The sequence below is a fragment of the Elephas maximus genome, chromosome 24 (assembly GCF_024166365.1).
Source record: "Elephas maximus indicus isolate mEleMax1 chromosome 24, mEleMax1 primary haplotype, whole genome shotgun sequence".
Taxonomy (NCBI): Eukaryota; Metazoa; Chordata; class Mammalia; order Proboscidea; family Elephantidae; genus Elephas; species Elephas maximus.
This window is the reverse complement of record NC_064842.1, coordinates 5,238,494-5,259,838: the sequence shown is the minus strand read 5'-3', so window position 1 is coordinate 5,259,838 and position 21,345 is coordinate 5,238,494. Positions and strand designations below refer to the sequence as shown.

Sequence of the window (21,345 nt, the reverse complement as noted above, 5' to 3'; positions counted from 1 at the left end):
GCCTGTTACGGACAGAGGACTTTCCCTCATTTCCCAGTTATGACACCAATACTGTATGACGAGCACCAACTGTGATGTTCAATGCACGTGTTTCAAACCAATGCAGTCGCCATTTGAATGATAGAATGAAATGATTTGCCAACTACTACCAATAGATCGGTCTTGCTAGTGCAGTCTATCACTCTTCCCAAACAGGCAGAGTGCATTTCATTCATGGTTTTCACTGACTGATTCAACAAATATTTATTGCAATCCTATGATCTGCTTTGCACTCTAAATACAGGGGGGAGTAAGGAGGGCATGACCCCTGCCTTGTCAGAACGTTGACCCTAGTGGGGAAGAAAGACAATTCCTCAAGCTGCTAAGATAAGTTGTGATGAGGGTTGTGTTGAGGTATGTATGGGTAGCCATGGAGACTCGTGGCTAGCTGACTTTCTTCTACTTCCAGGTAAATCTAAGATCCCGTAATATTCTTTCACTTCTACCCCATTTATGAAGCCTGCTCTGTACATTTCTTTGAAAACTGAATATTAACTCTATCCTGCCCCTCAAGCCATTCCAATTTTGTGGTACAGGAAAGGTAGGGAATTAGGAGAGAATGAATCTGGGCTTTCCCAGATTTCTTGTGTTCTCAGAAGATAACAGTCCCCTGGTTTGTTTTCACAATAAAAAAGCAACTCATTAATACAGGAGATAAGAATTAGATATCAGTAAGAAATATTTTTTAGTTATTTATAATAAACATATGTTTGGAAAGAGATTAACCCGTGTACGTGGTTATCGTTATTAGCGTCTGTAGAGAGGAATTTTATGTTGCTGTTTTTTTTTTTTTGGTTGTAAAATGTTTTGTTCAAACAGTAATTTTGTTTTTGGCTTGTGTGTCTTTTCGTATAAAAGCATTATATTCAATCTGACTTGATTTGTAAACTTTTACTTAAAGCACAATAAAAATTATTTTTAAAAAATACAGTGATAAAAAATTTAAAAAGTTTAAAAGAAAAGAAAATTGAAAGCATAATGAGTCTAGCATTCTAGTACAATGACATTTGGAACCTGTCTACTAGTGTGTACTCCAGTTTAGTTTTCATGATGATAATTGAGTATCTCAGAAAGTTCTCAGCAATAGCAAGAGCCTAAGTGAGGCTAAAATGATGTTCATGAAGACCCAACCAAGCCAAGAATGAACACGTGTTCACCATCTTCTTGTGTCCAAAGTTTATGCCGTGAGAATATGTGAAGTTGCTGAACATATAGTAACTCTAAGCTTGGTTAGGGCTTCATGAATTCTACTGAGAACTTTCTGAGATAATTGTTCTCATGTCCTTCATCCAATTTTGGCCCACACGAAGATGCAGAGTTACCTTGCCACAGCTACAGAGGCTCCACAGTATGCCCACTGGCTCTCAAGGCAACAACCTCACCATTTGAGAATTCACTCGTTGCTTCACTATTCCATTATTCCACTATGAAGGTCCCTTAAACATCCTGGGTTCTTCATATTGCTATTGGGCTCCCCTTCATAACTGGTACCTACCCAGAGTCCTATTAGAAAGGAGGAAGGATAACAGCCGCTCTGGCATTTGTGCGTATGGCCTCTTTAGAGGATGGAGAGATTCAGGCACACGCTTGATCATTTCCATTTCCTACCATTTTTTTAAACCTCTTCTATTTTCCTCTCTGTCCTCACAATCCTTCATGGAAGGGAGTCCCACTAACCCATGACTTCTCTTTTCTGAATTCTCCATTGCTGATAATGAATGTCTCAAAAAATGAGTGGCTGAAAACAATAACAAACAATCTCAACACAGCTTCCATAGGTCAGAAATTCAGGGAAAGTTCCAGTGAAAACACTGGCCGGGGACAGATTTGACCTGTGAACTGTAGTTTGCTGAACCCCGGTCTGGTGTATTTGTGTTTGACAAAAAAAAGATGAACATGGAAGAAAAATGGTCATTTCTATATCAAAGAACTACAGGAAAGTTCTCCTAACCCTCCTATTAAAGGCACTCCATTGTAGAAGGAGGAAACCAAAGCTTAAGCAACTTCTAAACATTCTTTATCACAAATGGCGCTTCTTTTTTACTTTATACTGCATAATAAAAGTAACCAGTATATACATTATTTAAAAAAAAATAGATAAACCATACTGTTATTCAAAACAATGGGTTGGTATAGTTTATGTAGTTAAATTATATAGTAGGAAAGCAATTAGAAACGATCTCAATTTGTAGACTGTAACTATTTTCTTCTTTTTTTTATTTCAGATATTCAGTACTTCTTAGACACCGCCCTGTCTCCTTATACCTCATATTCCTATTACATCGAGACCACCAATGTGCATGGTTCAACAAGGAGTGCAGCTGTCACTTATAGGACAAAATCGGGGGTCCCACAGGGAAGCTTGAACTTAAGCTGCATCATCCCTATTAGCTCAGATTCTGTGAAACTCACGTGGACTGCACCCTCAAATGAATCTGGTCCTATAGAAAAATATATTTTATCCTGTTCTCCTTTAGAAGGCAGCCAGCAGTGTTCTCCCTACGAAGGTCGTGAAACCTCAGCTACCATCCGGAATCTGGCTCCATTCACCACCTACCGCTTCTCTCTGCAGGCATGTACTAGTGGGGGCTGTCTGCATAGCTTGCCCATTACAGTGACCACAGCCCAGGCTCCTCCCCAAGGGCTGAGCCCCCCTCTGCTACAGAAGACCAGTTCCACGGAACTTCACGTAGAATGGGCGCCACCGTCGGAACCAAATGGTAGGCATTCAAGGCCCAGATTTCCACTTCTTGGGCAAAAAATGTGAATGGGAAACTAGGAATTTGAAATTGCACCCTGAGAGTCTGGCAATTGTAGTCATGGTAATAGCTGCAGGATATGATAATTGAGACTTTCTAAAGATACACTATTTATCCTGGTTTGTGGAACAAGTATATTTCTTTTAATCTAATAAAAAATTCCATTCAATTAAATTGCCCCTTAAAAGGCTAGTATTATCTTTGCTCTTAATGACATCTGCCACCACACAAGTGATGTTTATAATTTGACACTTACTTATGAAATGCATTATATTTGACTGTGTCACAAGTTAGGGCACCCATAAAGAGTAAATTTTCTCTTTTAAGCAAGAATAGGATGTAAAATAATTTTTAAAAATGTATGTAGGTTAGCTGACTCCATTAAGTTAATTTTTGTGTTCATACGATTGAACCCTTGGTTATATGGGCCCAACACACATTCACAGATTTTTAGTAATTTAATATCACACAAATATTAAGAGAAAAACCTACTGAGGCTTTTTAAGCTACTTGGTAAAACTAGATAGAAATTCAATATCTAATTTATCCAATATTTATGTTAACAGAACTTAGGCTAAATCAAACCAAACCCAAAACCGCTGCCGTCGAATCGATTCCAACTCACAGAGATAGTCAAATTTTAATCCCCAAATTTTAAAATATTTTTTAAATTGGAGTTATGATGATCAAATTCCCCCAAATGACTAGCTATTCTTAGTAGGAACTATGACCATCCATCCTGAAAAATACTGAATTTACCAATCCATATAGTTATTTTCTGTTTGTACAGTTCTGCTTTTGACTTGTTTTCCCACAAATGTGCCTCTTAGTAGTATTTCATAATTCACATATGCTTCAGTTTGTTGTCTTTCAAAAGTACCTCGCTAGGTTACTAAGGAAATGGGCAGGTGATCCAGTCAGAAGAAGAATGAAAAGCCAGCACTCTTTGACTGGCCTATACCTATTCCCACCTCTCCCCAAAATAGCCCTTTGTTCACTTGGTTCACTGTTTCACTTTTCCAGGAATAATTATAAGATATGAGCTGTACATGAAAAGATTGAGTTCTAATGGAGAAAGCAGGTCTGCAGAAAGTAGAGTGTTTACAAACAGTGGCTGGCTCAGTCCTCACCCATTTACAGAATCGGCCAACGGAAATGCATTACAGCCTCCTCAAACAACCACAGATATCACTGGCTTGGAGCCATACACCAACTATGGGTTTAGAGTCTTAGCTGTGAATATGGCCGGTAGTGTGTCTTCTGCTTGGACGTCAGAAAGAACAGGAGAATCAGGTAAAGAGCAATGCTTTGAACTCTTAAAACTCCTGAAGGCAAATATTGCCTCAAACTAAATTCAACAGTGCTAAAGGACATTTTGAAAAACAAAAATTACAAGTGCTTCCATAAGCTGTGGAAATTTTTAATATATGAGTTGATTACATAAATAACTCAAAGTCATAAAGTACTCAAAGTAAGTTTTAGGGGCAACAAAAGCAAACGATTTAGCTATTACTTGAAGGGTTGGAGGGAGGGATGACTTAACTATAGTTATAGTCTTTTGGGGAATGTTTGCCAAAACTAGAGACTTGTTACTGGTAAAGAGCAGAATTGGGTGAGCCGCACGCATCATCTTACTCAGATTTAGCACAGTTTGCGTTCAGTGAAAGAGACAGTATTTACTAATTTCATATATATGCTTTTGTTTTTATTTCTCATTCAAAATGCATAGTTATGTACTCAATGGTACATAATGACGGAATTCTAGACATCAAAACCTGTAAAACACAAGGGTATTTATGAGCAGTTGGCAATATGGTAAGGAAGGAGGGCAGATTTTTAAAATTTTCTTCAGATATCATCACTAAGGCAGACAAGATTTTTTAATCCTCCACCTTAATCTTTAAGTCAAAAATATTTCAAATTTGATGAGCCTTTAAGAAAAAAAAAATATGTTCTTTTATACTTTGAACGTATGGCTATCCAAAGAAACCGAAGTCCTGATCTAAATTTGTTAGGATGTGGAGGATGAAGGTAGTTTTAGTTGATGTCCAAGGGAACCATTTCATGAATAAAATGTGCATTGTGCTGGAGCAGCTATTAACGACTTCCAGCCATCTTGGTCAAATGATAGTGCCACGATAGCACAAGTGATGAGGCATGGCATTCCGGAAGGGGAAAATCAAGGTCAAGAATGAAAAGTAATGGGTGAAATTGTGATACTGGACCCTCATAATCTTATGGGTCACTGGCTAATGGAAGTGTGATGAGGTCCTTTGATAATACACCTTTAGTTAGCACATTTAAATTCCATGTTAAGATCTCAAGGGTGGCAGGGGGAAATATATGTGTGTATGTACCCTGAACATTTCAATCAAGACTTATTGAAAGCTTCAAAAATTTTCTTTGGGGTTATTTAGATCATGTCGGATTTGCCAGTTTCTGAACGGTACTGTTTTTACCCTATTGAAGTATTTCTTTACACAAGAAACCCACATCACTATGCCTTGTCCTGAATTTTGTAGACTGAGACATACTCTGTTTTTGTGAGTTCTCCTTTCAAATACTTCGTAAGACCTACAGTTTCCTGCTCAATTATCCACATAAATGTTCATAACTATCTTTATGAACATCAGCAAGTTCCTGTAGGGTTTTTATTTTTTAAATGGAAAGAATCCTTGCTGGTAATATGAAGATGGAGAACATCCTTGCAAATAATATAAAAAAAGTGAATACCTCTTATATACACCACTATATTCTTTGATTTTTAAAACTCAGAATATTTTATAAGGTAAAGGGTATTTCAGAAAAAAGAATACATTTGTGAATTCAGTCTTAGAACTTTTAGTACAGCGTTCATTATTTTGTCTTTGTCGTTGATAGTGCCTGTATTCATGATCCCGCCTTCAGTCTTCCCTCTTTCACCACATGCTCTCAACGTCTCCTGGGAGAAGCCCACAGATAACGTCACAAGGGGAGAAGTTGTGGGGTATAACGTCAATATGATTTCCAAACAGTCACCTCAGCAATCTAGTCCAGTGGCATCTTCACAGGTATTGTTATTTTCAACCAATGTCTTTCCAGAATTCAGTTATGGCCTCATTTTGTCATTTTTTTGAGTTTACAGAACTCTGTGACAGAATTTTCTCTCTATATTCATTTAGATGGTGCATTTTGTTACTTAACATAAGACAGTAAAACCTGTGAAAGCCAGAACCTATGTAGGGTGGAAACCTGTCAGAGAAGGAAAACTCCAGTATTTTCCACCAAATAGAGAGTGATAGAAACGTGGTGACTGCACCCTATCAAAAGCAGAAAACTTGTGAGACTCGGAAAAACAAGGCAGTCCCACTGAGTTCCAGCTCTCACAGGTTTCACTGTATATTCTACATGATTTTATATTTTTTTCAAATATAAACATGTGTTGAAACAAAGCTGGTATAATTTTGTTTCATAAGGCCTGCCTTTTCCATTTAACATATATTCTTAAATATCTTACAAGAAGCTGACTTCCAGTAGCTGCACACTTTCATATTTTTTGGATGTGAAATAATGCATTTAGCCAATCAACAATCAGTTGATATTTATATTCTGTTTAATCTTTTGGGAATGTAAGCAACATTGATAAGAGCATCTTATAGTACATTTTGCATATTTCTATTTCCTTAGAAAAAGTTCTGAAGTATGGAATTTATCACAGCCGATAAGAAAAGTTATGAACATGTTTAAGGTTTTGTATTCACGGTTACATATTGCCTGTTAGTAATTTATACTTTGAGTAGCATTGATGAGAATAATAATCATAGTTAACCATTACTGAGGCATTACTGTGTACATGGACTAACTCATTGGACACACCTAACAATTATGGAGGATAAGAGACTCTTGCCCCTCCAGTTTATGCTTGTGACTGATGAATCCAATAGCCCATTTTACTATCACAGAGTTGGCCAATGACAGAGGCTAGTTGATGTCAACTGGGTGAGTCATTCTGTCTTCTTGGCTATTTAGCAACCCCTCTAAGGAGGTGCTCTTCTGTGAGCACTAACATGAGATTCAAAGGTCTCCCCAGCTCACGCTTACTCCCGTGAATCTGGCCACATCCTTCTTCCGCAGACTTCCTTGTTCCTGATCATCCAATATTTATTCTTTCACCTTGACCAGTACAGCCAAGCCTTTGCCATATGGTCCAGGTATATATCTGTTGGCATACTTCTAATTTCACAGAAAATGGATGACCAGATGTGCTGCCTGAAGCTCTGCACACTAAGAGGACTTCGTCTCACCGGTCTTTTCAGGTCTGTCCCTGAGCGGGACTGTAGAGCAATGGCCATCCAAGTCTGGCTTGCACCCACATCCCAAGACAGCTGGTCTGTGAACCAGGTCTGCTTTCTTTTACCCTGTCAGCCCGTGGGGGACCTCCTATGGGCCACAGGTATGAGCTGAGATTGAGCCACTAGTACAATAGTCGTTGATAACTTGGAGGTGGGGCTGGGACCATCTGCTTGTACAACATACTGTGCCTCCTGGCTTTCTTATGCCCAACCTCAAATACCCAGCTCCATTTTGTGATGAATTTCTGTTGGGCCCACCTGACATTGTAACTTAATATGTCTGGCAGAACCCAGCAAGAGCCATCTGATTCCATAATTCTTATAATTACTAGTTTCCTCAAAGTAGTCTTTATAATTACTAGTTCCCCCAAACCAGTGGTAACCCACTGGTAATCCATCCCAGTTCAGCACTAGTGAAAGTTGAACAATTGCATCACTAGGACATCAGTACTCTACCTCATACCGGTGATGAGGCCCTCATTACCAGACAGCTCCTATGTGACCCAACTCCAAAGTACCATTTAGCCCTGCCTTTTTTTTTTTTTTTTTTCCTAGGGCCACTCCTGGTGCCTCTGGTCTTTAGTCAGTTTTCCCAAGAAACAGATTCTTTGGTAGAGTATTGAATGCAGGAGGTTTACCGGGGAGTTGCTCTCAGAAAAAACAACTGTAAAATAGCAAGAAAGGCAGGATTGTGCAAAGTAAGAAGCTGAATTGTGATGCAATAGTGAAAACAGCCTCAGCTAATCCCGTGCATAGCTCTGGAACTGAAATGACCCTATAACGTTGCTCAAGTTGGGGCAAAGGACCAGACCAGTTTACTCCCATATTACTCCCATGGAATGTGGGCTGCCCCTAGGGAGGGGCTATGATACTGGGCAAGACAACTCCTTTTAGCCACAGGCAATTCATGGAGTAGGACAGTGATGTGAGTTATCAAAAGCCAATACTCATGGCAGTTGGGGGAATGAATGCCTGCGTCCTTATGGGTATGTGGGCAGTGCATTACAGCATCTCTTCAATTATTACCTTTAAAACTACCGCTTTATATAATACCACTGTCCCTCTACTTCTTTATTTTGAAAGTATTAGTTTTCTAATTTTTATTTAAAAAGTATTTATTATTTATTATGAGAAACAATAAAATTCCTCTCTTCCTCTCATTTCTGCTCCATATCCTTCACTAGTTGACCTTAGTCAATAATACTTATATTTTTGGATATTCACCTTTACACTGTTACATGTATTTACTTATAAGTTGATTTATTTGATTCAGATAACATCTTTAGCTCCTAGGTATTTCAACTGAAAGAATCATACATACTGTAGCTTTCATCTTTTGTTTCTACCTTACCCTTCCTGTTAAATTTTAAATAATTTTTATTTATCAAGATATATAACATTTATAACAACATTTATGTTCTTTTTTGCTAATCCCTATGTTTATTATAGTTTAAGCTTTATGGTTATTATATTCAATGTTCACATGAGTCCTTTTGACATAGTTTCTCTAAATTGCCTCTTGGATGAAATTTTTCTCTCAGGATTTTCTAAATAAGTGCTCATAAGGGTAATAGTCTCTGATGACTTCTATTTTCGTGATTGTTAGTGTGGAGCCACATGGTTCACACACATCTCCTCCCTCCCCCTGGGGCCTTTTGGTGATGTTATAAATGTTGCTTCACAGCCCCTGGTGTGGAACATTGCTGTGAAGAAGCGTGAGGCCATCTTGATTTTTCTCTTCAAAATACACTTGACTATCAAGCCTGACTGCCTCATTAGTTTTTTTGTTTGTTTTTAATCTTTGAAACTCAGTTAAACTATTAGAACATAACTTGACTGTGCTGGGTTAATTTTCCGTGGCACAAAAGGCTCCCACTTAATATGTAGATTCAAATCATCCGTTATTTCAGGAAGTTTTCTTGAGCTATAACTTAAGTGATTGTCTTATTTCCTTTGGTTTAATTTCGTCCTCAGAAACATCAACTATGGATATACATTATTTCTTTTTCCTGGCACACAGATTAAGCATTTGGCTGCTAATCAAAAGGATGGCAGTTTGAATCCATTAGCCACTCCTTGGAAACCCTGTAGGGTAATTCTACTCTGTTGTATAGGGTCGCTATGAGTTGGAATTGACTTGACGGCAATGGGTTTGGTTTTTGGTTTATAGCTTCTAAAGCTATCCTTTTTTTTTTCCTTTAATTCTTTTTAAATCTTTATTCTTTTTATGGGATGCCAATTATGTATATGTTGGATTTTTTTTTGTCTCCTGTAGCTATCATTTTTCTTTTTAAATCTTTATTCATTTATTTTTTATTTTCTTTATTTTTCTTATTTCTAGCTCCTACCTCCTTTGCAGTGTTTTCTACACTATTAACTCTAGTGCTCTAATTTTGTCTTTTTTTATGCAATAGTTCTTTTTTCACCCCTTCTAAATTTTTAATTCCATCTTAGACCATCCCTTCATCCAATTTTATCTGCTCCTATTGTCTTCCTGTCTCTTCTCTGAGTTTTAAAAAACCTTTTTTTATTAATAAATACAAGTAAAAAGTAACCACATAACTCAAATGTAGAGTTTAATGAATTATTATAAAGAAAGACCATCTAGGTCAAGAGATAAAATTTTGCCAGCCACCCAGAAACCCTCCCATGTGCCTCATCCCAGTCACAACCCTCTCCCTGCCCCATAAGTAATCCTTATCCTGACTTTTAAATAATAACAAATTTCTTGTGTTTTCTTAACTTTTACATCTATAGTGCATCTGTAGTTATTGTAATTTATTCTTGTGCATTGCTTAAAATTTGATATACTCTCTAAGTCTTTTTCAGTCTGTACCATCCTTTCTAGTCCTTTCTTACAGTATCCTTGTAGAAGAACCCAGGTTGGTTGACTTGTAGAGCTTTCCATATTCTGGATTTTGCTGATTACACACTTATGGTGCAATTCAACATATTCCTCTGGCATCTGTATTTCCTTCAAACTGACAGCTGGGTCAAACTGCAGATCAATTCCTTTTGTAAGGGTGTCATTGGTGTTTGGCAAGACTCAGAAAACAAATGAAATCTGATTGTCTCTCTTTTTGTGATTTTAGTCCTTGATGCTTAATGTCTATATCCATTCATTGAGGTTGCAAAGATCCAGATGTTAGAACAGTTAAAAATAGATATTTGCTTTTCTCTTTGATTACCCATGGTTTTGTTCATAGGGAAAATATTTCATTCTTTCCTTTTTACATACCAGTTTTCAAGATAAGGAATTGGTTCTCTATTATCCTACAAAGGTGACCTTTTTTAAAATATCATTGATAACCCATGAATTTTAACAAAATTTGATGAACTTCAATCAATTGTAACTTTTATCAATTTTGAAGGGTCAATTGTCTCATGTTTGAAAGTGGGAGTCCTTAGATATATTAACTTCAGTCATCTTTGACAGCTTCCTTGCTATCTGATAACGATAAGATGTCCAAACCCATTTTGTATACATCCTGCCCAGACTTGGAACTAGCCATTTCTTTAAGAATCCCTGATTTCTTTTAGTGAGAAAGAGGGAATGATCATAATCTGTGCACTAGGAATAATGTTGGCAATGGGTTTGCCATTGTTTCTAAGCCATTTCAGTGAACAGAGAATGTATATCATATATATAAAATGCATAATTTTATTTTTTATATTAGAAGAAGCAAAAGATTCCATGAATAATTTATGATTTCTTGGTATACTTTTCTATTAGTATGGATATAAATGCTGATTAATTTGCAAATATCTCATGTAATGAAAACATAGCTAGCTACAAAAAAAAAAAAAAAAAGCTAGTATAGTACATATCTTTTAACCAACTAAGTCTACTAATTCAGCATGCTAAGGGCCTTAAAGTAAATTTACGGTTAGAACTTCTGCCTTTGGTCTTTAGTTGTCTTGTTTTATGCCATGTTTATCCTTGAAATTCTGTTTTGTTGTTGTTTGGCTATTCTTTTGCTTTGTAAGCTATTCTTTTTTTGTAAAACACAATTTTGAAACAGCTATTACTTGCAATATAGTAGTTATTCTATCCTAAAACACACACACACATATATACAAACAAACAAAAAAACCTCAGAGCTTATAAGAACAGCCTTGAAAATCAACTTGTTCGAGTTTGTATCTCACGTCCCATTCCTTGCCATATCACACATCTCTGTACCTCAGACTTTCCTCATCTGTAAAATGGGAAAACCATTTCTACTTTCCTATATGGTTGGTGTGGAGCTGAAAGAGCTGATAAACATTTTTTAGCATTTCATTATTAACTCTTATTATTTTGGGGAATGGATGATCTTGCACTTTATAAAGTAGCTATCATTTAATGGGGCAGGGAAATAACGTTTGTTTGTTTGTTGAAAAGTCCTTTCCTTGCAGCTGAATTAGAGGATATATACTTCATTGTTTCTCTCTCGCCTGCTTGCTCTTGCTCATTCTCTCACCCACCCAAGTATCTATTCACCTAATCATATATTCAAAGAAGTTAAATCAAAAGTGGCAGGAAATGGTAAAAATTTTCACCGTCTCAGTAGTTAAATTTGTATCTGGACTGAACTGAGTGTATCTTGTTATAATCTTGGTAAATAAAATAGCCAAAATTTCTGAATAATGCCTACTGCAAAAATAACTCTTAAGGAATCTTTGCCTAAGAATGTGGCAGGGAAAATATACAGAAGTGGTGATAATATCAGCATAGGATTTCAAGCTTCTGTAGAGTTCTTCCCACCCCTTTAAAGATTTATCCCATGGAAATTTTAAATTAGATAAATCCTTTAAGACATGTAAAATGACTGTATGTACACGAGAAAGAAAAGTTTATCTAAGTGATAATTTTATATGCCAAGAGTTCTGGGGCAAATTATGATTTTTTTTTAATCATGTAACATAACAACCATATGTAAAAAATAACCATATGTAGAGAAGCAAAAATCCATCAAAATTAGTAACAGTCTGTACTTTCTATTTCTAATTATATTTTATTATATGTTCTTGCTATAAAGTATGACTTGCTTTAAAAATGATTCAACTTCCTAAAATAAATACAGCATTAAAACTAAAGCATTTTAATGTTATATTTTATCCTTAAACCAATTTCAGTTTCTAAAAAATTATATAAGTACCATCAGACTTATTCTACATGATACGTTTTATAGGACTACTATAGGGTCGCTACGAGTCGGAATCGACTCAACAGCAACTTCGACGGGTTTGGTTTGGGTTTTACTCAGTAAATTTAACTCATTTCAAGGTTTTATTTTTCTTAGAAATTTTTGAATCATCTTGCACAGAAGAAAAACATTTATATCCTCAGTAGTTCAATAATCATTTTAGAATTAGAGAGATACAGAATTAATAATTAGGTCTTTGATGTTTGAGTTCTAAATGCAATTGTTAGAAACTGATACAAAAGTCTTAATTATTTCTGGGTTTTTAGAATGTTTGAAACCACCTTTATTTTGGAAAAATGTTTTGTGTAAACAATATATTCTGTATTCCAATCACAGTGCTTCATAGAAGTACTCATTTAGCTTATGAAATTTTAAAGTCGATATCCAGGCAATCATTCCAAATGAATTTTATGGTACTCCTAAAGGGAAGCGATCTAGAAAATTACTCTAAATGTTGCAACCTTTACAGTTACCTGTGTTTATATTTATGGAGGATTATTTGACGTAAATGTATATAAGTATTTTGAAAAAATACAGTTTTCGTACGTGTGCTTTGTGGCATACTTCCCATTTTCATGACAATTTTTTTTTTCTTTTTCTTCATACCTGCACTGGCCTTTGCATCCGCAGCCTAAGCAAAATTTACTTTTGATCAATTCTGGTTATAATGACAGGACCAACTCCTAGTGTTGGTTTGTTAATTACTTGTTTATGAACTCTGGAGTTCCTCTCATTCTCCTTTGCTCAGATCTGTTATTTTCACTTGACATTGTACAATAAAGACAGTATTTCAGAAAATACAACTGTTTGATCTAATTTGTTTAGGCTCATTTTATAAGAAAGATAATTAAGAGTTGACCTCATGCGGATGCTCAGTAATGTGCTTCTTCCCCCCACCATGGCTTTTTTTTTTTTTTTAAGAGAAGGATAGTATCTATTTAACATGGTGACATCTTTCTGTACTAGCTCCATCAACTAGCGTGTGGGCATTACTGCCCCGTCATCCTTTTGGCCGAGCCCTATGGTTTTGTTCAGATTTTTCACAATAGCAATGACAATGTCACCATCCTTTTTCTCTACCATTGGTGACAATAACCATACCACCACGCTGCTTTATGAGGCAATAACTTGGTTTCCTCATTTATCCACTCAGGAACTGGATTATTACCTCATAAAACAGTGTGATTGTACAATTATCAATTAAATACTGGCTTGTTGAGTCTTCTGGAAAAAAAAAATTCCTTTTCCTAATAGTAGTTGGCAATAATTGCCACTGTCTGTATTCATGGAACTTTGACCGCCAAGATTTATTTTTTATGCATATTGTGTATTATCTGATTTTTTTTTTCTTTCGCCTTGAAGGTATTGTACACTGCTAAATCCCAAGAACTGTCTTATGTTGTAAAAGGACTGAAACCTTATAGGATGTATGATTTCACCATTTCTCTCTGCAATTCAGTGGGCTGTGTGACTAGTGCTCCTGGAGCAGGGCGGACTTCAGCAGCAGGTAAGCAAGTTCTAATGGACATGACAAATGTGTTGGGTATCTATAAACACACACCAATAAAGCTCACCACCCGCACTGCTTTAGGCTTAACGTTTGTCTTTTTTGCTTTTTCCTGCTCCTCCACTAACCCTGATTACTACCTACCTTGAAATTTTAAATAAAAAGAACTAAGTCTAAGAGGAGCCAAGGAACTGTGAGTCACAGCTGTGATATAATAAGAGCTTTAATTAGATGCAAAGTGGGTTGTAGGGCTCAGCCACCATCCTAGTCCTGGCCACGTGTTTACGAGGCTCCCTATGAGGCAATTGGGATACCTCTTTCCTCGGTCCTGACATTTTCTGTGGGATTACGTCCACCCATTCCTGCCCCAGGGGTTAAAGGCAGACATCCAGGAATTACTGGGTTTCCTTGGTAGTCTATTTTGCCTTTAATAGATAGTTACTTACTTATTAGTTTATCTAGTATGAATAAGAAGCTAGTAGGTTTATAAAATTTAAATAAAAGACTTGTTACCAAGTATGGTCTTATGAAATAGGTTGTTAAGTTGTCTCTTACTTCACTTAGATAACTACTAGTTATATAAAAACCTGATCACATGTACTATTAGTGTTTGCATAACCCGACTACTTAGCATTTAGTATATTTTCAAATGAAAGTTTTTGTGTTGGCAGTCCAACAAGGCTGAATGTCCTGGTGCTCCTTAAGGACGTGTCAGACGTTAAGGAGGTTAAAAGACTCCTAGATAGATTACAGGTATTGATCAGCCTTAAAAATATTCTCTAGACCTCTTCCTGAATGTCTTCACTGGTCCAGTTCTATAGGGACTTTTTTTTTAAGTTCTTGAAAACTTGTTTAGCTCAAATTATCTTGTCCAGCTAATTTTATTTCTTCAACTTTCCATTAATGAGGGCTCCAAATTGCAAAAAAATCACACTTCATTGTCTATCTAATATATATATCAGATGTATGTATCTATTATGGAATGTCTTGTGTAAAACACTGTTTTCCTATAAGACTATCTACTTACTCATTTATTATTAAACGGTCACTGAATATGGATAACAGAGAAAGACTCAGTGTTTCTTTTAAGGAAAATGACAGGATTTGGGACTAGTGAACAAAAATTAAAAGAGTAATCAGACTTGCAATCTGGAGAAAGTGAAAACAAAGAATTGACACAGGTGAAAATTGGACAGAGGCACAGCAGAGGATCGGGGAACCCCAGCCACATGACTGAGCAGAACTAGAATCATGGCTTTTCAGGGTTGAAAAAACACTGAAAAGTCATCAAATATTCTTTGTAACATTCCCAGCAGTTATTTGTCCAACCTATGCTTGATACTTTCTGTGGTCGGGGAAATGATAGTTCCCAGGTGAATCCACGCCACCTTTACTAGTACCAGTTGTCATCGACATGATTCCAACTCATGGCAGCCCCATATTGTCAGAAGGACTGTACTCCATAGGGTTTTCAATGGCTGGCTTTGGGGGAATAGATCATTAGGCCTTTCTTCCAAGGAGCCTCTGTATGGCCTTGAACTTCCAAGTTTTTGGCTAACAGCCAAGCTCGTTAACTGTTTGCACCACCCAGGGGCTCCGTACCATCTTTTAAAAAGTGATTTATTTTAAAAAGTGATTTCTCCTGTTGATCCAAAATCTGTCTCCCTCTGGCTTTTACTCAACATTCGTAGTTTACTTCCTTGGGTCTGTCTAACTTAGGTTTCCCGCGACATCACTTCCACCCAAGTCTTCTATACTTTAGTCTGCACACTACAGTCCATCCATCTGCCCCTCCTCTGCTGTGCCTTCTAGCACGCTTAGCAGCAAAGGTACTCTTTCAATGAGATCCAGCCTGCCTTTTCATAGACACAAGCAGATGAAAGCAACTGAAAGGAGGCCTGCCTGTCCTTAGGAGTCTAGATGGATCCTACAGAAAGAAAGAGAAAAGTAGGAGAAATGTCTACAGAACAGAGTCCTCCCTGCTGTGTGCACCCGTGACAACATCTGCGCTAGTATTATCTTCACTGGTTGCGGTAAAGCGCTCCTGTTTCGTAGAAGACACCGAATGGGTGTGCTCTTTGCTGCTCTCATCTTAGTTATGCAGAAGAGGATTTAAGGCCACTGGTAAAGTGGTTAAGAGCTCAGCTACTAACCAAAACGTTGGCAGTTTGAATCCACCAGCAACTCCTTGGAAACCCTATGAGGCAGTTCTATCCTGTGCAGTACACAATGGGTGTTTTGGTTTTTACCCACAAGAAAGGCTGTGAAGAAAAACTAAACTGTGCCCTCTGAGTTGTAGCTCTATCTTTTTATCATTGAAAAATAAAACCTGGAAACTTCTCGTGTTATCTAAAGCCATGATATGTACAAATTAATTGATTCTTTAAAATAAGGGTTCATTTGCATATTTAGGGGAAAATATAAGCTAGACGACCAGGATTTGGAATTTAGGAAGTTTACCCTGTAACTTCGGTTTTGTAACCTTGTAACATTGTTATAACATAAATGTAATAGTGGAGATTACTGAAACTGAGATTTTATTGTGAAAATAAATTTTAGGAGTGCTAAAATTAAATAAAATGGGAAAGATGAAGGAAGAACATATGGGAGAAATAAACCCACAAGTTCAGCTTTGACCATTTTATAGAAACACATCCATGGTGCTTACACCCAGCCAGCAGCTGAAATTATACATCTGGAGCTTAAGAATGTTTTAGGTTTTGGAGTCATCTTCATATTTTTTTTTTTCTTCATATAAATGGGGGTGAAACTATGGGCGATGATGAATTGGTGAAGGCTGAGAATATACAAAGAGTTTAATGAGAACATAGGAGAGAATGTTTACATTTTCAGAGGACAGAAAGGAGGAATAAAGGAAACGAAATGGTCAGTTAGGAAGTGAACTTGGAGAGAACAGTATCAGAAAGTCAAAGGAACAGAGAATTTCTAGAATATTCTAGAATGTTGTTTGTAGTGTTATATGCTGTAAGGAAAGAGACAGAGATGTGAAGCGAATGGAATATGGAGTCACTGTGGGGACCCTCTGGGGCTCACTTTAGTTAGCATGTTCAGGGAAGAAGCTAGAAGAGAAGAGACTGCAGGAGAAGATGTAATGTTAAGTTTCTAACAAGCGATTGTTTTTTCCTTGCCAAAATTTTTCTTTTACCTAATTTCCATCAAAAAACAAACAAAAAAAAACACATTAAGCTTTGCTTTGATGTCAACCTTTTCTTTTCTGAAGGTATAAAATTTTTAGGTGTTTTTCTGGGGAAAAAAATATTTATTTCTTAATCCATTAATATATTTTGCCAGGACTATCTGATTCTTCATCTACCAAGCAGAAAATAAAGTCGCTTACAAGACAAAAGTAAGAGAAAAATAAATTTTGCTTGGTGTTTGGTTTATCATAAAATCCAGTTTTCAGAGATTTTCCGATCAGTGAGAATGAACTTGTTCTCTCGTGAATACACAGAAAAGTCCACCAGCTATAGATCCAATATCCCTCTTGCCTCCTTTAATCTCAGTAGATGAATAAGTTTCCTCCCCCCGCCCCAGAAAAAAAGGTCTTCCCTAAGGTTCTTAGGGAACTCACAGACATTAAGTCATAGAAATAAGCAATGAGAAGGGTACTGCGTTTGAATGGTCAAAAGCTATGGTAAAGGAAAGAGATAAAAGTGGATCTGCAGCTTTATGAGTCTTCCTGCTGTTTCTTCCAGTAATAAAATTGCATTTGGAAGGTGTACATTACTCCAACGAGTTCCAGTGGATTTGTGGGAAATTTAACTCTTATGTCTAATATAGTGATTTGAGTTCATGATCAGAGATCAAAAACAGGCCAGTGACCGTTCAACATTTCTGAAAAAGAGCATCAGAAATTGAAAGTTGTATTTAGCCTTTTAGGAGCATTGAATCATGAAAACATATGTTTCCTACTTAAACCTCAGTAGCAAAAATTAAAATGGTGCTTGTAAAGATTTATCTGGCTAGATTTCATTTAAATGTTTGAGAATTATAATTGTCTGTCTTTTGATTTAAAAAAATAATAATAATGTCTTTTGATTAAATGTTCTTAAATTAAATATATGATGATAATTGGTGACATTTCATCTAGAATATTGCATTACCACTCCTTCAGTTTGGGTGCCCATGACTAAGTCTGAGAACTTCACCGAGGGGGGTTATTTTCCCTCCCAGGAGAAGCTGTGACTCTCTCCACTGCCAAGTCCTCAGGCAGTGTCATTAGTAGCTTTGGAGCAGCTTCTAGGTGTATGAGAGTCATGAGCTGATAGACTAAGCCTCTTTAGCAACCTTGACATACTTTCCTTTAAGATTACCCTTTTAATCTAGGAAATTTGTACATTTCCTCCATTTGCGAATGAAGACCTGTTTAATTAAACCTTTCTTGAGAGAAATTCCATTTGGAAATCCATCCCTGGAGCAACAGTGTGATCATTTTCTCTGCTGGTCATACATAAACTGACCTCCACACTCCAAGCTTAGAGCTGCCGGTCCTCCATTAAACAAGTAATTGGTGATGCATTAAGTTTTCTTTGTGGATCCCAAGTAAAATGTATAGGCTGTTTGCTGCTGGGTTGAAAACACACGTTGTTTTGCATGCATGTACATAAGTCTTTTCGTTGAGAATAGGACCCAGTGATTAAACAAGCACTCTTAATATGTTAATTTATAATTTTAATTACAACAATCTTGTATATATAGTTGTTAGTGAATACTAATATAAATATTTTTCTACCTTTTTATTCATAATGCATAAACCAATCATCTAGTTACTTCTCTGAGGTTGCCTGGTTTTGTTTCATAATACAATCTTTGTTCTTAGTTATGAATGCATTTTGTTCCTTCCTGTCTTGAATAATCCCTCATTAAGCCAGTCACTTTCTGCTCCATGCTAAAAAGGAAAAATTATCATGCAAATGTGGCACGCCATATTAAAAAGCACATTACCAAACACTTTTGTTGCCGTCCTTCAATTACTTTCCCTTCTTTGAATTTAATTCCATTTGTTGTTAAACTACTGACTTGATGTATGGACTCATGAATCTGAGGCTGCTGCCAAGAAAGTGGGGGAAAAAAATCAAAGCCTCTTGGAAGAACTGCCGAGGCGAGCTGAAATGGCTTAGCCTCACCTTTGACAAGAACACTTGAACAGCCCTGGAATCCTCTGATGATTCAACTTGGCTAATTATCCAATTATTTATTTCAAGAATAAAGGCACTGTTTGAATTGAAGCAATGTAAAGCCATCTGAGAAATTTGGTAATGACAGATAGTAACTTCGAAGATAAACAGTATCTGTGCAAAGTTGTGTTACCAAATCTTTTCAGGCAACGGTTGGTTCCTGGGTCTCAGCGTCAGTGAAATCCTGGATGCATGAAGTTTTTTCTGTTTGTTTGTTTGTTTTGCTCTCTCGGCAGAAATTATTTTACACTTTCAACCAACATGTCAAATTTCCGTGGCTCTTAAGCAGTGTTTAAGTTGTATTTCTCTTGATTAAAAGCTTTTGGTTCCTAGCAATACTTTTTAATTGCCTAATGATATAAGTCAGCTCTTAGGAAAGAACCGCACATTTAGGAGTTCATTTGCAATATAACTGAAGAATTCATTGCATGGCAGTAAAACAATTTACTGTTAATTACAAGGAGAAGAATTTGCTGTAGCATGCTCACAGATTGCCATGAATCATGCAGCACTCCTAGAGATTTACAACAGATGTGTAAGTGGGATGAATTAGCAGGGTTTAATAACAGAGACACAAATCATGCAGACTTCAAGGAGCTTTAATTGATATACTAGAATGTGACGGGCATGAATCACTCAGCCATTCAACAGCTCTGTAACATATGGTCAGCTCAATATGCCGCGTCTTAAATCGGTTGGTGAGTCGTTGGTTGTCCCATATGGTGGAAGCAATATATTTTTCATGATTAAAAAAAAAAAACATCCATTTTTTAAAGAAATATGATTGCAAAGCATGTTTGTTATTGAAGTCACCTGAATGCCAAAGTGTTTTTTTTTTTCTATGAATTTTTTTTTTTTTTACATGGCAGCATCCCAAAATAAATAGCGGCCACTATTTGTAACACTAGATCCTGGAGGCAGTATAGGAACTAACTCAGTGCGTGTTCGCTCATTTGATGCCACAGCAAATCCAATAGAAAACATAGCTGATGGTAGCTGTGGTTGTCAGGGAAATCCTTCAGACTCGGGCAAAGCAAACAAAATGAAAGGGATGATGTCAATTTCAAGAGAAGCTCAGGAATATCCAGATTTACAAATAGAAGAAAATGAATTCAACAGAAAACCCTTACTTAGCAGAGTGAAAGAGTAACTATAATACCAAGACCCCTAATGTAACTAACGATCAGTTATAACATTTTATTCTAACCTCTTAATTAAATGTTCAATCCTTCCCAAGCATTCCAAAGAAAACTATGATAGACCATCACCCAGTTGGGAGCGAAAATTCCATGTAACTTCTGAAGAAGAATTTCCGTGTGTGAAGACAGGTATCCTGGTGAAGGCCGGCAATTGACAGTATGCAAACCTGTTTTTATTGGAACTGGGATCTGGCAGCTTTTGGAAAAGCTTTTGCTGCATTACTAAACCTGACAGGCTTGAAAAAGGAATGTTGCAGCCTCAGAACTGTGGCTGCCAGAATTTAATGTCAACAATTAAAATTTATTTTGATCCTTACCTAGTGTTTATTACTGTTTGTATACACAACAGACCTTACTAATACAGAGATGCACTATTAGATGGAATTACCATCTGTTCAGAGTGAAATGCTGGCATCTGTCTTAGATTCTAAAACTAAAATGATATTATTTCTAACAAAACAAAATTAACTGCTTTTTACTCACCAACTTGAATGCTGAGTGCATGGATGCGCCCAAGGAAAAAAAGGCTCAGTCGTGAAGAACGTAATGACCTCTGTCTCCAGATCTGTCCTTAGCTGGGACTTCAGCAGGAACACGATTGGAATGTGATTGGCTTTTTTGCTGTGCAGAAATGGCATGTGGAAACCACACTTTAGAAAACACTGTTACAGCTTTGCAATGTATTAAATATGTATCATATATTAAGGTATTAAAATGAAACAATTCAAATGTCTAAAAAGTGCCTGAATCAGAGAGCCTACAGTATGCAATACATTTTGACAGATGTGCAAGGAAAGAAGTTAAACAGGCAAAAATCCATCCCAACAAGGTTGCTGTGTGTCCCACAGTGACACCTGTGAGAGAATACAACTGTATCTTCCATGTTAGATAACTTTTAATCCCTCCCCCGTTGACATATAAAAAAGATTTATATTCAGCTCCCCTCCCCTTTTTTTGAAGCCTAAGTGTTCTATGAAAAAGAAAGTTAGAGATTTGGGAGTATCAAGGACAATGGTAGTTTTAATACGAGTGTGAGATCAGCGATGCTGCTTTCTGAGAAGCCAGACTTCAATTCTATATATCACAAAATAATACATTGTGTCACGCGGCGTTTAATGCATGT

General features: G+C 36.7%; 1 protein-coding gene across 4 annotated transcripts in view; it reads left to right on the top strand.

Moving 5' to 3' along the window:
• The window catches only part of USH2A (usherin), a 906,431-nt gene that overhangs the window by 239,400 nt on the left and 645,686 nt on the right, over positions 1 to 21,345 (top strand). For all 4 annotated transcript variants that reach the window (XM_049868234.1, XM_049868232.1, XM_049868231.1 and 1 more), the window contains 4 exons: positions 2,265 to 2,759; positions 3,822 to 4,091; positions 5,679 to 5,848; positions 13,681 to 13,825. In XM_049868234.1, the coding sequence (XP_049724191.1) occupies positions 2,265 to 2,759; positions 3,822 to 4,091; positions 5,679 to 5,848; positions 13,681 to 13,825 (1,080 nt within the window). The remainder of the gene's footprint in view (positions 1 to 2,264; positions 2,760 to 3,821; positions 4,092 to 5,678; positions 5,849 to 13,680; positions 13,826 to 21,345) is intronic.